The 16,198-nt window shown below is 42.5% G+C and overlaps 1 protein-coding gene across 3 annotated transcripts in view; it reads left to right on the forward strand.

Moving 5' to 3' along the window:
* The window catches only part of vps54 (VPS54 subunit of GARP complex), an 86,494-nt gene that overhangs the window by 58,467 nt on the left and 11,829 nt on the right, over window positions 1-16,198 (forward strand). For 2 of the 3 annotated variants that reach the window (XM_078230433.1, XM_078230434.1), the window contains exons 17-21: window positions 246-351; window positions 2,429-2,516; window positions 5,336-5,457; window positions 11,424-11,504; window positions 12,728-12,835. In XM_078230433.1, the coding sequence (XP_078086559.1) occupies window positions 246-351; window positions 2,429-2,516; window positions 5,336-5,457; window positions 11,424-11,504; window positions 12,728-12,835 (505 nt within the window). Of the gene's footprint in view, window positions 1-245; window positions 352-2,428; window positions 2,517-5,335; window positions 5,458-11,423; window positions 11,505-11,726; window positions 11,846-12,727; window positions 12,836-16,198 lie in introns of those variants that run through there. The other variant, XM_078230435.1, reaches the window with a different exon arrangement.

Here is a 16,198-nt window from a genome sequence, read left to right on the forward strand (position 1 = left end):
AGCTGAGGTCAAGCTCGAGGCTCGATTCTCTTTTTAGGAACTGCAGATTTATTGGTCTTTTAAACTTCTGAGTTCAATGTCCTCAAGTATCACTGTAGCACCTTGTGTGGAATCGTAGAGCAATATATTCAGTATGTTTAATCTGCATGTGTTGTGGTGTATTTGTTTATGAAGCAACACTGTACTGTTCAACCATACCTATTCTTCATGGGGTTTATAATTCTTAATTTCTTTTATCTTGACAGGACTGTTTTGCTGTTAATAAGAATAATATTTGAATACTGTCAGTGTGTAGATGATATCCCTTCAATTACTACTGACATGCTCACTCGCCTCTCAGATTTATTAAAGGTAATTATTTAAAAGCTATTTGTTATAACCATAGAAAAGATGCAGCACAGAACAAGGCCATTCGGCCCATCCTCCCCATGCCAGCCCAATGACACCCAGATGCCCTCTCTAATCCCATCTACCTGCACCCGGCCCATAGCCTTGCAACTCACATCACTGAAGGTGCCGATCCAGGAACTTTTTAAAAGAATTTAAGGTCTCTGCCTCCAGAGCTGTTGGGCATCTTTTCCTTGTTCCCCTCTACACCTGCTGCCACTTATCTTGAATCTATGTCTCCTGGTTCTATAATTCTCTGCCAAGGGAAACAATTATATCCTGTCCACTCTATCTCTTGCCCTCATAATTTTATACACTTCAATCAAGCCACCCCTCGGCCTTCTTTGTTCCGAGGAAAATAACCCCAACCTCTCCACCCTCTCCTCATAACTACACTTTTCCAGCCCTGGCAAAATACTTGTAACTTCCTCTGCACTCTCTCCGGAGCAATTACATCCCTCCTGTAATGCGGTGACCAGAGCTCCACACAGTTTTCCAGTTGTGGTCCCACTATTGTTTTATCTGATTTCTGCATTCTCCTTCGATAATGCCTCTATCCCCCAGAGTTCTGGGATGGACGGGATCTCAAACTGGTTTCAAACATTAGTAAAATCACCTGTTGAATCTTGCAATCTTTCTTGCACAAAGCTGTGTTTGTTACATGTTAAGGTTAAATCTCATGGGATCCAGGGTGAGGTAGCCAAATGGATATAAAATTGGCTTGATGACAGAAACCTTGAGGACAGGTGGTTGTAGAGGGTTGCTTTTCAAACTGGAGGCCTGTGACCAGCAGTGTGTCTCAGGGATCGGTGCTGGGTCCACTGTTGTTTGTGATTTATATTAATGATTTGGATGAGAATTTAGGAGACATGGTTAGTAAGTTTGTAGATGACACCACGATTTATGGCATAGTGGACAGTGAAGAAGGTTATCTTGGATTGCAACGGGATCTTGATCAATTGGGCCAATGGGCTAACGAATGGCAGATGGAGTTTAATTTAGATAAATCCGAGGTGATGCATTTTGGTAGATTGAACCAGGGCAGGACTTACTCAGTTAATGGTAGGGCGTTGGGGAGAGTTATAGAACAAAGAGATCTAGGGGTACATGTTCATAGCTCCTTGAAACTGGAGTCACAGGTGGACAGAGTGGTGAAGAAGGCATTCAGCATGCTTGGTTTCATTGGTCAGAACATTGAATACAGGAGTTGGGACGTCTTGTTGAAGTTGTACAAGACATTGGTAAGGTCACACTTGGAATACTGTGTACAGTTCTGGTCGCCCTCTTATAGAAAGGATATTATTAAACTAGAAAGAGTGCAGTAAAGATTTGCTGGGATGCTACCAGGATTTATTGGTTTGAGTTTTAAGGAGAGGCTGGATAGACCGGGACTTTTTTCCCTGGAGAATAGGAGACTTGGGTGTGATCTTTTTGTGGTCTATAAAATAATCAGGGGCATAGATCGGCTAGATAGTCAACATCTTTTTCCAAAGGTTGGGGATTTTAAAACTAGAGGGCATAGGTTTGAGGTGAGAGGGGAAAGCTACACAAGGGTCCAGAGGGGCAATACTTTCACACAGAGCGGGGTGAGTGTCTGGAACGAGCTGCCAGAGGTAGTAATAGAGGCGGGTACAATTTTGTCTTATAAAAAGTATTTAGACAGTTACATCGGTAAGATGGGTATAGAGGGATATGGGCCAAACGTGGGCAATTGGGACTAGCTTTGGGGTTTAGAAAAAAGAGGCGGCATGGCCAAGTTGGGCAGAAGGGCCTGTTTCCATGCTGTAAACCTCTGATTCTATGGCTGCTCAAGCCAGACAGTGCTTCTATTTACAAGCTTTTTGTATTAATGACGGAGTATCGGTGAATTGATTTCACAGTGAAGCCATTGTTTAACCCTTTTGTGATTTATTAAAATTTGGAATTATAATTAATTTATGTATGATTTATTTATGCTCTAGAATGTTGTTCCAAGCAAGTATGTAAATTCAGAGCATTTTCAAAAAAGCTCTTAATGATATTTTTATTTATTTTGTCTCAGCATTTTAATTCACGCAGCTGTCAGCTAGTACTCGGCGCAGGTGCATTGCAGGTTGTGGGACTGAAAACAATAACTACCAAAAACTTAGGTACATATTCTTCTTGTCCTTTTAAAATAATTAACCCAGCTGATTTTCTGTGTATTTTTCTGTATTTGGTGATCCTGGCTGTCCAGCATTCTAAGTGCAGAATCCATGGAATTGCTTAACGACCATAACGCAATAGGATTATAATGGTCACTGCTTTTGAAAGAGTTTAATGAACAAGTTTAATCTGATTAATGTTTGCTAATTTTATTAAATGTGGAAATTACAGTACTTATACAAAATTCTTCTTTGATTTCCAGTAAATAAACTTCCTCAAAAAAACCTTTCGGGTATTTGATACTTAATTTTTCCCTTTCTGGGAGAGCCCATAACTGTGGCCCATCTCATCGCGGAGCTGCTTAGCTCCCCACAGCTCGGCCAGCAGCAACTCCTGATCCTGGATCCCATTGGGTAAACTGACTTCAGGATCTCCCAGCTTCACCAAGCCTATCTGTATACTAACACAGTGCAGTTTCTCAACTGCTTCCCTGACCAGCACCCGGGGAAATGGAACATGCAGCTCTGTGCTACTATGTACAGCAGAGATCAGTTATTTACCCCACTGTATTTATTTTGTCAGTGTAACTTCCCCATAGCTCTTCATCCCACATGGGGTAGCACGGTGGTTAGCACTGGTGCCTCACAGCACCCCAAAGTGAGTGAAGAGTTGTGGGGAAGTTATACCGATACTATACTATTCGCTACCCCAAAGTACGATGGATGCTGGGACAGTGAGTAAACCTAAGGAGAAGTTAGACAGATCTTTAATTTGTAATGGGTCGACAGGTAATGGGGAGAAAGCAGGAAAATGGGAATTGAGAGCATATCAACTGTGATCGAATGGCGGAGTAGATTCGATGGGCTGAATGGCCTAATTGTGCTCCTATATCTTATGAACAGTGCCAGTGACCCCGGATCAATTTGGGCCGTGGGTCATTGTCTGTGTGGAGTTTGCACGTTCTCCCCGTGTCTGCGTGGGTTTCCTCCAGTTTCCTCCCACAGTCCAAAAGATTTGCAGGTTTGGTGAATTGGCCATGGGAAATGTGTGGGGTTACAGGGATCGAGCGGGGGAGAGGGGCTGGGTAAGATACTCTATCAGAGAGTTGGCGCAGACTGGATGGACTGAATGACCTCTCCTGCACTGTAGGGATTCTATGAATGCAATTTTCATTTTCCCAAGTGCTATTCCTTTGTGAGCAAATATTGAGCCCAGAGCTCCAGCAAATCGATTTAATACTGTGCCCTTTTAGCAGGGCAGGCTCTATATGAGTAAGCACTATTAATAGAACCTTTTAATATCAGTCATCACCATGACATGGAACGCATGTCAATTTTAAATCTATATCCTGGAGTATAAAGGATATGACTTTTAATTCTGGCAATGCAATTGTTTGATTATGAACTTGTTAGATTTCTTTCCATTGTGAATTGTGTGGTACAACGCAATATGATAATCTTGCATAAATTGGATGTGAGTGATATAACTGTTGAAGCATTAAGAGAGAAAGATGATAGCAGGTAAAATTGACTTTGCATCGTACAGGACAAAATGAAATTAAAGCAAAAAGAGAGAATTTCTATCCTGTTAAATAAAACTTGATGTAATTTGGTTGTGCGTATTATGCTTCTAACAAAGTACCACACAAGATTAGTGGCCTCCAGAATTAGGACAAGTATAGTAAATTAGTTAGAAGGAGGTAAACAGTGAGTGTAAGGGAGTTTCTCAGAGTGGTGGGAATTGGGTAGCAGCGTCCCACAGAGTTCTGTTCAGAGACTGTGTCAGTTCGCTATGTACATCAGTGATTTGGATATGGAGCTAGAGAGAGTGCTATCAGAATTTGCAAATGAGAATAAAATGTCTATAAAATCTGAGAACTAAAGGAGGTTTTGGGTGGAAAAACAACGATACTGTGATTGGAAGAATGTTAGGTGACATGGGAGAGCAGAGGAATTCAGGATGTTACAATCACAAGAACTAAAAAGCTGCAGCTTAAGTGAACAAGGCCTTAACATCAGTAATGGAGCACGGAGATTGACGCAATGTGTAGAATAGAAAAGTGGAGATTCAACATCTCATAAATGATAAATCTGTATAAAATCCTGATAAAACATTATAGGAAGGATGTTCGGGCAGTGCAGAGGCTGTAGTGTCGATTTACTAAGGTGCTGCCTGGTCTGACTTTGAATAGTTAGTGCTGTTTTTGTCATAACAGAGGAGATGAAATGGTGTTTTGAGAGAGGTGTTTTAAAAATTGACAGAATAGGACAAAGTATCTGGAAAAATGTTTTCCAGTGATGTAATAGATTTAAGATGAGCTGCATGATGTTTAGGACAGGCTGTTAGAGATACATATTTTTACAGGTTGTAAGACTGAGGAATTAATCTCTACAATTAGTGATTGAAGTATGATCAGTGGGGTTTGCTGAATTTCTTTTATTCTTAGATTTGATTTACGAAAAGCATAAGGAAAATAAAATCGAGGATTTTTTTGTGTTGTTCCTCTAGTACACTCACATTACTATTAAGTATCCAGTTGTATTTTGAATGTAAAGTATGTTTTTGTCTCTATCTGATAGACTGTTACAAACGTTCCCCATGGTAATATTTAAGAATGGGCTGTGTAGGTGATTGAAGAATTATGGAAAGGGAGCAGGTACATGGCATTGAGATTCCGGCTTTTGTAGGGCACAGAATGGTTCGGCTAAATGGTCTGTTTCTGTTTAACAGTTGGGTTTCATTCATTGTCTTTCACCTCTTGATCATTAAAAGATTCAACGCTTCCATTAATAATCTTGTGTTTCTCTGAATTTTGTCTGTCCAGCTCTTGCCTCTCGTTGTTTACAGCTTATTGTACACTACATTCCCAAGATTAGGGTGCACTTTGAAGCTCGGCTACAGCCAAAGCAGTACAATATGCTGAGGCACTTTGACCACATAACTAAGGTAATATTGTTCAGCAACTTCTAAACAGTAAAATGTTGAACATGAAACTTTAAATTAGATTGGAGTCTGTTATACAAAAATGATTTTAAAATTCCTATTTGATGAGCGGGGTTTGTTGAATTTCTTTTATTCTTAGATTTGATTTACACAAAGCATTAGGAAAATAAAATCGAGGATTTTTTTGTGTTGTTCCTCTTACGCTCACATTACTATTAAATATTTATCTAAATATGTATTTTGAATGTATATTATGTTTTTGTCTCTACCCGATAGACTGTTACAAATGTTCCCCACCGTGACATTCTTCCTGATTGTCCAAATTTGGCTTCTACTCATCGACATTATTGTCCTGTAGTCCAACAGAATAACAATCAGGACAAATGCAAGAATATCAAATTTCAAAGGGAACAACAATTTATACAACATGGAAAAGGGCATTGACCGGTCCCCAAGTGGACTCTGGACAAGGTGTTACCATGGAGAATGCACAGGAAACCTCTGTTCCCTTTGAAATGTGGTATTCTTACATCTGACCTGATGAGTGCAAGATAAAAGCTTCAACAGCATGTCTCTTTTTACAGCAATATTCAAGTCTTGTGCTACCAAGTAGCTTGCAGAATAATAATTATTGCAACTTATATACAAACTAATATTTCAGTGAATGAATGTGATCCTTTGTTAATCATTTTAGTTCCGGGCTGGAGAACCGGTTATTCAATCTTTCTCTAAAGAACATAAGAACATAAGAAATAGGAGCAGGAGTAGGCCATCTAGCCCCTCGAGCCTGCCCCGCCATTCAATAAGATCATGGCTGATCTGACGTGGATCAGTACCACTTACCCGCCTGATCCCCATAACCCTTAATTCCCTTACCGATCAGGAATCCATCCATCCGCGCTTTAAACATATTCAGCGAGGTAGCCTCCACCACCTCAGTGGGCAGAGAATTCCACAGATTCACCACCCTCTGGATGAAGAAGTTCCTCCTCAACTCTGTCTTAAACCGACCCCCCTTTATTTTGAGACTGTGTCCTCTAGTTTTATCTTCCTTACTAAGTGGAAAGAATCTCTCCGCCTCCACCCTATCCAGCCCCCGCGTTATCTTATAAGTCTCCATAAGATCCCCCCTCATTCTTCTAAACTCCAACGAGTACAAACCCAATCTCCTCAGCCTCTCCTCATAATCCAAACCCCTCATCTCCGGTATCAACCTGGTGAACCTTCTCTGCACTCCCTCCAATGCCAATATATCCTTCCTCATATAAGGGGACCAATACTGCACACAGTATTCCAGCTGCAGCCTCACCAATGCCCTGTACAGGTGCATCAAGACATCCCTGCTTTTATATTCTATCCCCTTCGCAATATAGGCCAACATCCCATTTGCCTTCTTGATCACCTGTTGTACCTGCAGACTGGGCTTTTGCGTCTCATGCACAAGGACCCCCAGGTCCCTTTGCACGGTAGCATGTTTTAATTTGTTTCCATTGAGATAATAATCCCATTTGTTATTATTTCCTCCAAAGTGTATAACCTCGCATTTCTCAACGTTATACTCCATTTGCCATATCCTCGCCCACTCACTCAGCCTGTCCAAATCTCTCTGCAGATCTTCTCCGTCCTCCACACGATTCACTTTTCCACTTATCTTTGTGTCATCTGCAAACTTTGTTACCCTACACTCCGTCCCCTCCTCCAGATCATCTATATAAATGGTAAACAGTTGCGGCCCGAGTACCGATCCCTGCGGCACGCCACTAGTTACCTTCCTCCAACCGGAAAAACACCCATTTATTCCGACTCTTTGCTTCCTGTCGGATAGCCAGTCCCCAATCCACTTTAACACACTACCCCCAACTCCGTGTGCCCTAATCTTCTTCAGCAGCCTTTTATGGGGCACCTTATCAAACGCCTTTTGGAAATCCAAAAACACCGCATCCACCGGTTCTCCTCCATCAACCGCCCTAGTCACATCTTCATAAAAATCCAACATGTTCGTCAAGCACGACTTTCCCCTCATGAATCCATGCTGCATCTGATTGATCGAACCATTTCTATCCAGATGCCCTGCTATCTCCTCTTTAATAATGGATTCCAGCATTTTCCCTACTACAGACGTTAAGCTGACCGGCCTATAGTTACCCGCCTTTTGTCTCCTTCCTTTTTTAAACAGCGGCGTAACATTAGCCGTTTTCCAATCAACCGGCACTACCCCAGAATGCAACGAGTTTTGATAAATAATCACTAACGCATCCACTATTACCTCTGACATTTCTTTCAATACCCTGGGATGCATTCCATCCGGACCCGGGGACTTGTCCACCTTCAGTCCCATTAGTCTACCCAGCACTGCCTCTCTGGTAACATTAATCGTATTAAGTATTTCTCCTGCTGCCAACCCTCTATCGTTAATATTTGGCAAACTATTTGTGTCCTCCACCGTGAAGACCGACACAAAAAACTTATTTAAAGACTCAGCCATATCCTCATTTCCCACTATTAACTCCCCCCTCTCGTCCTCCAAGGGTCCAACATTCACTCTAGCCACTCTATTCCTTTTTATATATTTATAAAAACTTTTACTATCATTTTTTATATTAATTGCTAGCCTAGCTTCATAGTCTATCCTTCCTTTCTTTATGGCTTTCTTAGTCTCTCTTTGTTGTTTCTTAAATTTTTCCCAATCACTTGTTTCTCCACTATTTTTGGCCACTCTGTACGCAGCTGTTTTTATTTTAATACTCTCCTTTATTTCCTTCGTTATCCACGGCTGGTTCTCCCTTTTCTTACAATCCTTGTTTTTTGCTGGAATATATTTTTGCTGAGAACTGAAAAGGATCTCCTTAAAAATCCTCCACTGTTCCTCAGCTATCCTACCTGCCAGCCTGCTCTCCCAGTCTACCTTAGCCAATTCATCCCTCATCCTATCATATTTCCCTCTGTTCAAACAGAGGACACTGGTTTGGGACCAAACTTTCTCCTCTTCCATCTGAATCAGAAATTCGACCATATTGTGGTCACTAGACCCAAGAGGGTCCTTCACAATAAGATCCTTAATTCTACCTACCTCGTTACACAATACCAGATCCAAAATAGCTCGTTCCCTCGTCGGTTCCGTAACATGCTGTTCAAGGAAACTATCCCGACAGCATTCTAAGAACTCTTCCTCCATTCCACCCTTACCGACTTGAGTCTGCCAGTCAATGTGCATGTTGAAGTCCCCCATGATTATTGCAGTTCCGTTTTTACACGCATCCCTTATCTGCTTGTTTACAGCCCTCCCTACCTCAACATTATTATTTGGGGGCCTATATACCACACCTACTAGTGTCTTTCTCCCTCTACTATTCCTCATCTCTACCCATAACGATTCCACGTTTTGTTCCTCAGAGCCTATGTCATCCCTCAGTACTACCCTGATATCTCTTATTAATAGCGCGACCCCACCACCTTTTCCTTCCTGTCTATTCTTCCTAAACGCCTGATACCCCTGGATATTCATCTCCCAGTCCTGGTCACCTTTCAGCCACGTTTCTGTAATGGCCACCAGATCGTACCCACTTGTGCTGATTTGCACCATCAACTCATTTACCTTGTTCCGAATGCTTCGTGCATTCAGGCAAAGTGTCCTTATTCCAGCTTTTATCTGGACCCGCTTTGATGAGTCGCGAACACCCTCTCCCTCTACTCCCTTATCTAAATTACCGCCTTCATTCACTTGCACCCTCTCCTCTACCATTAATTTTGTAATTCCCCTTACCCCTGCATCCTCCCCCCCATCAATTAGTTCCTTGATCCTAGTCAACTCTTCTAGCTCCCCTCCCCCCAACCTATCTAGTTTAAATTCTCCCCAGTAGCCTTAGCCAACCTACCGGCCAGGATATTGGTCCCCGTGTGATTCAAGTTCCACCCGTTTTTTGTATACAGATCACCCCTGCCCCTAAAGAGGTCCCAATGGTCCAGGAACCTGAATCCCTGCCCCCTGCACCAGTCCCTCAGCCACACATTCATCCTCCACCTCACTCCATTCCTGCCCTCACCTTCGCGTGGCACAGGCAGTAATCCTGAGATTACTACCTTTGCTTTCCTCTTTCTCAGCTGTCTCCCTAATTCCCTGTACTCCCTTTTCATGACCCCTTCTCCCTTCCTACCCACATCAGCGGTACCAATATGTACCACTACCTCAGGCTCCTCTCCCTCCCACCTCAGGATTTCCGGGACGCGACTAGCGACATCCTGGATCCCGGCCCCAGGGAGGCAGACCACCATGTGAGAATCCCGCCTACCTCCGCAGAAACGCCTGTCTGTCCCCTTCACCATCGAGTCCCCGATTAATACCGCCTTCCTCCTCTTTTCCTTAGCCCTCTGAGTTACAGAGGGCTAAGGAAATGATCAGTATGAGTCTTGCCAATACCCACCCGTTCCATTGTCTATATATCAATATACTTGTTACACTTTTGTTGAGAACTGAACTCTGAGCAGAGTGTAATCTGACTAATGCATTTTATGTAAAGCTTTAGCATCACTTTAATCAGCTTGTTCTGGTTAAATAGTTTAGCATTTTATTGGTGTAAATCTCCCGACGCTAATTCAGTGCCTTTCCTTGTGACGCGTATTTAATTGATCTATACACAGTACAGAAGTGTGAAGATTGCATTGGCTGACAGCCTTCTGAGTGAAAATGATGTAGAATTTTCACTTGTTCACCTAGTTGTGTAACAGACTTGAATTATTTTACTAATCTCTAGGTCACATTAAGTTTTAATGGACTAAAATCTCTTAGTACTGCATGGGTTTGGGACTAGATATGATTTCTTTCTAGCAGGACTCTTGATCCCTTGAGGTAGAAGCAACTGTGAACTAAATAACTAGTTCTTACTCTCTCCTCTTGCTTGCAGCAAACCACACCCAGTTTCTAGTTGGTTAACTGAAATTCTTCATCATTACAAAATTACAGACTTTACCTATCTTTTGTTCATCACATGATGCACTTGTATTGTGTGACAGAAATCTTGTTACTAATCCTGGCCTCCAGATATTCTTTATTTCCAACGTGATAGTTTTATTTTAGGTCTTTCCTGCATTACTCACCTTAGTTTGCAGTTTCCCACGAGTGATATATAAAGCCTATTAACCCCCTGCTGCACTCTGCAATGTCCACACAAAATTATTTGCTGAAAGATGGAGAATCAATCCTTTTTTGGTATAGATTTAGGAGTTGGTCAATAAAGTAGAAACTTACAGGGGTCAGGCTGGTGGAAAGTTGTGAAGGTTTGAGAGATACTCTGATATCACTAGAGTTCTCTCTCTTCCACCCTCCCCTCTCCCCAGTTCACCAGAGTAAAGAGCCTCTGGGTTGTTCAGAGATATTCCCTCCTTTGGGATTGAGGTAGAAGAATTAATATGACGTTGGAGTTGTTTACGAGATCAGGTTCTGCAGCTGCAGTTTCTGATAAATGAAGAGAAGCGTCAGTTTATTTTCTTCCGCTGCCTTATTCTCATTTTCCCTTGCACCCTTATTTTAAGGAAGTTAAGACACAGGCGTTGTACCTGCAGTTATTAAAGACACAGGGATATATTAACATTCCACCATTTTAGGTTATCGACCCTAGCCCAGTCTGATCATTTCAGCCTTTCCCAGCAAAGTGTGGAAATTAGGCCAATGTAGCCGGATAAAAGCAAATGACAGCGGATGCTGGAATCTGAAACCAAAAGAGAAAACGCTGGAAAATCTCAGCGGGTCTGGCAGCATCTGTAAGGAGAGGAAAGAGTTGACGTTTCAAGTCCAGATCACCCTTTGTCAAAGCTCATCTGGACTCAAAAACCTCAGCTGTTTTCTCTCCTTACAGATGCTGCCAGACCTGCTGAGATTTTCCAGCGTTTTCTCTTTTAGTCTCAACATTTCTAGTTTCTACATATTCGGTATATTTTTATGTGAAATAAATGTAAAACTTTTTATTTTAAAGGATTATAATGACCATATATCTGAAATCCTGGCAAAGCTTGTTGCAATCATGGATGGTCTCTGCGACAAAACGTTGTCTAAGGTAAAATTAGCAGTTTTGGTTTTCTGGATATATTTTTGTTGTACTCAAGAACCCACTGTCAGTTTCAGTGATTCTAATCCGATATGTTTCAAGCCAATTTACAAGCTTTCGTCTTGTTAAATAGAGTTGTGTTTCAGTTGTCGGGGTGGGTGTAGGGCGGGTGATAATTGGAACTGAATCAGCAATGAAGTTGTAATCAGACTTTCTAATTTGTTTCTTTAGCGGAAAAGGCAAGTTAGCGATCTGCTTCCGATTGTTCCCGTCGCTATTGTTTGGTTGGCTGTTGGGGTCAAGTGAGGGTTTCAACTCCAATTTTTTTTTCCTTGTTTCTCGAGTGGAAGGTAATTTTGAGAAGTTTGGGCTGCCAAGTGTTGTGTAGAAGGTGGGAGATGGGAATGTGGTGTGTGAGTAGCATCAGTGAGAAAGAACTGAAGGTCTTGATGCCTTGTGTGACAATGAGGTTCAGGGGTTGGGTGGGGACATTTACAGCTTGTTAGAGAACATAGAACATAGAAAAGCTACAGCACAAACGGGCCCTTCGGCCCACAAGTTACACCGAACATGTCCCTACCTACTAGGCTTACCTATAACCCTCTATTTCACTAACTTCCATGAACTTATCCAAAAGTCTCTTAAAAGACCCTATTGAATCTGCCTCCACCACCACTACCGGCAGCCGATTCCACGCACCCACCACCCTCTGATTCCATGTTCTTGGAATGTGAGAAACAGCAGCAAGCTCGGATTTATTGACCATCCCAAATTAGTTAGTAAAGCGAGCGGTGAGCTTTCTTAAACTACTGGGAGTCTGCAGGGTGGAAGGTGAGGTTGTGGGAAGTGAGGATAGAATGACAGTGAAACAGAAAATCTCAGCAGGCCTGAGCACTTGTGGAGAGAGAACAGAGCCAGCATTTTGAGTCGAGATGACCCTTCTTCAGAGCTGAAGACAATAGGTCATAGGACGAGATCTCATCCGATTTTCTATAGTCTTCAGCTCTAACAGAGGAGGAGGATGAAGTTGCTGCTCTAACTGGAAGGTTCACAGAATGGATCCACATAGTCTTAAAGCAATACTAGCAATGCTAATTATTTGTTCTTCCCAAAACTGAGTGTTTAAGCTGCAGCTATTTGGATTGTTTTAATTCCATGGTCCTGTATTGTTGTAAAGGGTGAATTTCCAGTGATCTGTGAAAGTTACAGTTTAGTTTTTGTTTTGCTTACAGTATGAAGTGAAAGCACCCGTGCCCTCTGCCTGCTTCCGAAATGTCTGCAAACAAACAGCTAAAATGCATGAAGCTATACACGATATCTTACCCTCAGAGCAAACACAGGTCAGCATTTCTACAAAATAAATGTATCTATTTTACAATGGAAAACTAAATCACAGTAATAGCAAACACAGCAAAATGTTCATTTCCTTTCTTACTAAAAGAAACCAGGTTTATTAATCGGTAAATTATCAATGTGCAAAATTCACAGCGTTACAATGATCCATTAGTTTCTTTTGAATGCCAAAAATAAATTATTTTACTTTTCCTAACTGAACAGGTGAACTGATTTGTTCAGTGGGTAAAGCACTTGCTGCTAATGTGCTGAATCTCACTGGTCAGTTACCGAGATACAGAAATGAGCCAGATTTCGAATCGACCCCAGAGCAGAACCATGAGAAACCAGCCCGGCTCCCTGCAGCTGATTGTATCGAATGATTGAGGCTGGATGATTGGTAGTGAAGGTCATTAGTGACTCTGGGTGTCCCATGTACAACTGGGGGTCTCAGTTTCAGCTGACACCAATTTAAGTACCTGACGATGACCAGTTCACGTGGGACTGTATCCAGTGCCAGTTGTTGCTGTCTGTCAGAGAGACAGGAAAGGGATGTGTGAGTTAGTTGCTGGGGAATGTAACTTGCAGCAGTTGTTGGCATATATATAATTCCATATCTATGTTGTATATGAAATACCAGAATATATGATCATCCTGTAAATGAAAGGTTTTTTAATGGGGGATCCTGCCAGCTAATGATGCAATGTTCTCCCTTCAGCAAACAGTGCTGGAACGTGAATGGTGTTGTGTCTAAAGTTCCGATGTTAGAATTTGATGTATTTATATATTATCAAAATGCTAAAACTAAAATTTACTGGGACACCAAGGATGTGATTGACGATCTGACCTGAGATGGAAAGATATTATCAGGCTATTTGAATAGTGTTGTGGCAGGAAAGTATGTCAATTATTGTTCTAGAAGGAATGCTAATGTATCTGAAAATCAGCCTGTTGTACTGCTTTTACCTATTAGTATCTAGAATGCTGATGGTTTCAGTGACGTGTAGTTTCCAATTCATATTTGTTACCTGGCGCTGTTCTCTAAGCCCTTATGCAGGAAATGCTTGTGGAACTGGTTGTGATTGTTGGAAGTCACGCATCTCAGTCCTCCCCAAGTGTTCCTCAGGGGAGTGTCCGAGGCCCAACCATTTTCAGCTGCTTCATTAATCACCTTCCTTCCATCATAAGGTCAGAATTGGGGATGTCCGATGTTCATTGCTCGGGTACTGAAGCTGCCTAGGTTCAAATGCAGTAAGACCCGGACAATATCCAGGCTTGGGCTGACAAGTGGCAAGTAACATTCACGCCACACAATTGGCAGGCAATGACCTTCTCCAACAGTCATCTCCCCATGACAGTCGATGGCATTACCATCGCTGAATCCTCCACTATTAACACTGAGTGAGTTATCATTGACCAGAAACTGAATTGGACCAGCTATATAAATGCTGTGGTTACAAGAGCACGTTAGAGGCTAGGAATTCTGCAGAAAGTAGCTCACCTCCTGACTCCCCAAAACCTGTCCACCAGCAACACGGCTTGAGTCAGGAGTGTGATGGAATACTCTCCACTTGCCAGAATGACCTTAACTCTAAGATCACTGAACAAACTCAACATTATCCAGGACAAAGAAACCCATTTGATGGGCACCCATCCATCACCTTCAACATTCACTCCCTCCACCAATGGCAAACACTGGCAGTCGTGGGTATCATTTGCAAGGCTCCTTCGACAGCATCGTCCAAACTTGCAACCTCTACGTCCCAGAAGGACAAGAGCAGCACCTGCATGGAAAACCACCTGGAGGTTTCTCTCCAAGCCACTCGCCATCCTGACTTGGAAATATATCGCCGTTCCTTCACTGTCGCTGGGTCAAAATCCTGGAACCCCGTCACTAACAGCACTGTGGGTGTACCTACACCACATGGACTGCAGCGGTTCAAGAAGGCAGCTCACCACCACCTCGAGGGCAATTAGTGATGGGCAATAAATACTGGTCCAACCAGTGACACCCATTTCCAATGAAAGAATAAAATATGCTAGTTATGTTGCACGGTTCAGGAAGTAGCTGATCCGACACCAGCTGGCAAAGTGCCTGTGTTAACAAAACCCAGGCTGTGAACTGGAGGTTGCTGTATCTGGATGTCTGTAAGAGAATACTTCATTTACTGGTAGCAGAAAGTTACAAAACATAATTGGCATTGCTGCCATTTCTATATTTAACAAAAACTGAACAGCAAAGGCTGCTCTTGGTAAAAGCAGAGATTGCAGTCCTGAAAGGGGTCACATTAACTGAGCTACAATTATAAATTACAGCTCTCCATATTATAGTGAACAGCTAGTGAGACCAACAGCAGCACATGTACAGTTTAAATCAAATAAAGTTAAAACAGTAACGTATTTAAGTGCCCTATCAAGACCAGGTTAAATAACTCCAGGACAACTGCTCCTGATTACAAGTACTCTCCAGCTTTTATATTCCACAATGCTCTGCCGATCTTTTTTGATATTTTAGTCCTCTGTTTGCTTTTGTGCAAGGTAACTCGAAGCAATTTGTCACAAACTCCCTATTAAAAGCTGACCAGCCACACAAGTAGAGGAATATGTGGTAAAGCTTTGTGTAAATTGCTAAAGTAAGAAGTCTCACAACACCAGGTTAAAGTCCAACAGGTTTATTTGGTAGCACAAGCTTTCAGAGCGCTGCCCCTTCATCAGGTGTGTGGGAGTTCTGTTCACAAACAGGGCATATAAAGACACGAACTCAATTTACAAAATAATAGTTGGAATGCGAGTCTTTACAGGTAATCAAGTCTCAAAGATACAGACAATGTGAGTGGAGAGAGCATTAAGCACAGGTTAAAGAGATGTGTATTGTCTCCAGCCAAGACAGTTAGTGAGATTTTGCAAGCCCAGGCAAGTCGTGGGGATTACAGATAGTGTGACATGAACCCAAAATCCCGGTTGAGGTTGTGCTCGTGTGTGGAACTTGGCTATCAGTTCCCCAGCGATTCTGCGTTGTGTGTCGATCGACAGTTCCGACGCGCCACAGCGAAAAACTGCACCGACCTCCTCAGAAGACAAACACGGGACATGGTGGACAGAGTACCCTTTGTCATCCAGCACTTCCCCAGAGCGGAGAAGCTACGACATCTTCTCCGGAGCCTTCATAGAAATCATAGAAATCATAGAAACCCTACAGTGCAGAAGGAGGCCATTCGGCCCATCGAGTCTGCACCGACCACAATCCCACCCAGGCCCTACCCGCTAATCCCTTTTTTTTTACCCGCTAATTTACCCGCTAATCCCTCTAACCTACGCATCCCAGGACTCTAAGGGGCAATTTTTAACCTGGCCAATCAACCTAACCCGCA

The sequence above is a fragment of the Mustelus asterias genome, chromosome 15 (genome assembly GCF_964213995.1).
Source record: "Mustelus asterias chromosome 15, sMusAst1.hap1.1, whole genome shotgun sequence".
NCBI classification, from domain to species: Eukaryota; Metazoa; Chordata; class Chondrichthyes; order Carcharhiniformes; family Triakidae; genus Mustelus; species Mustelus asterias.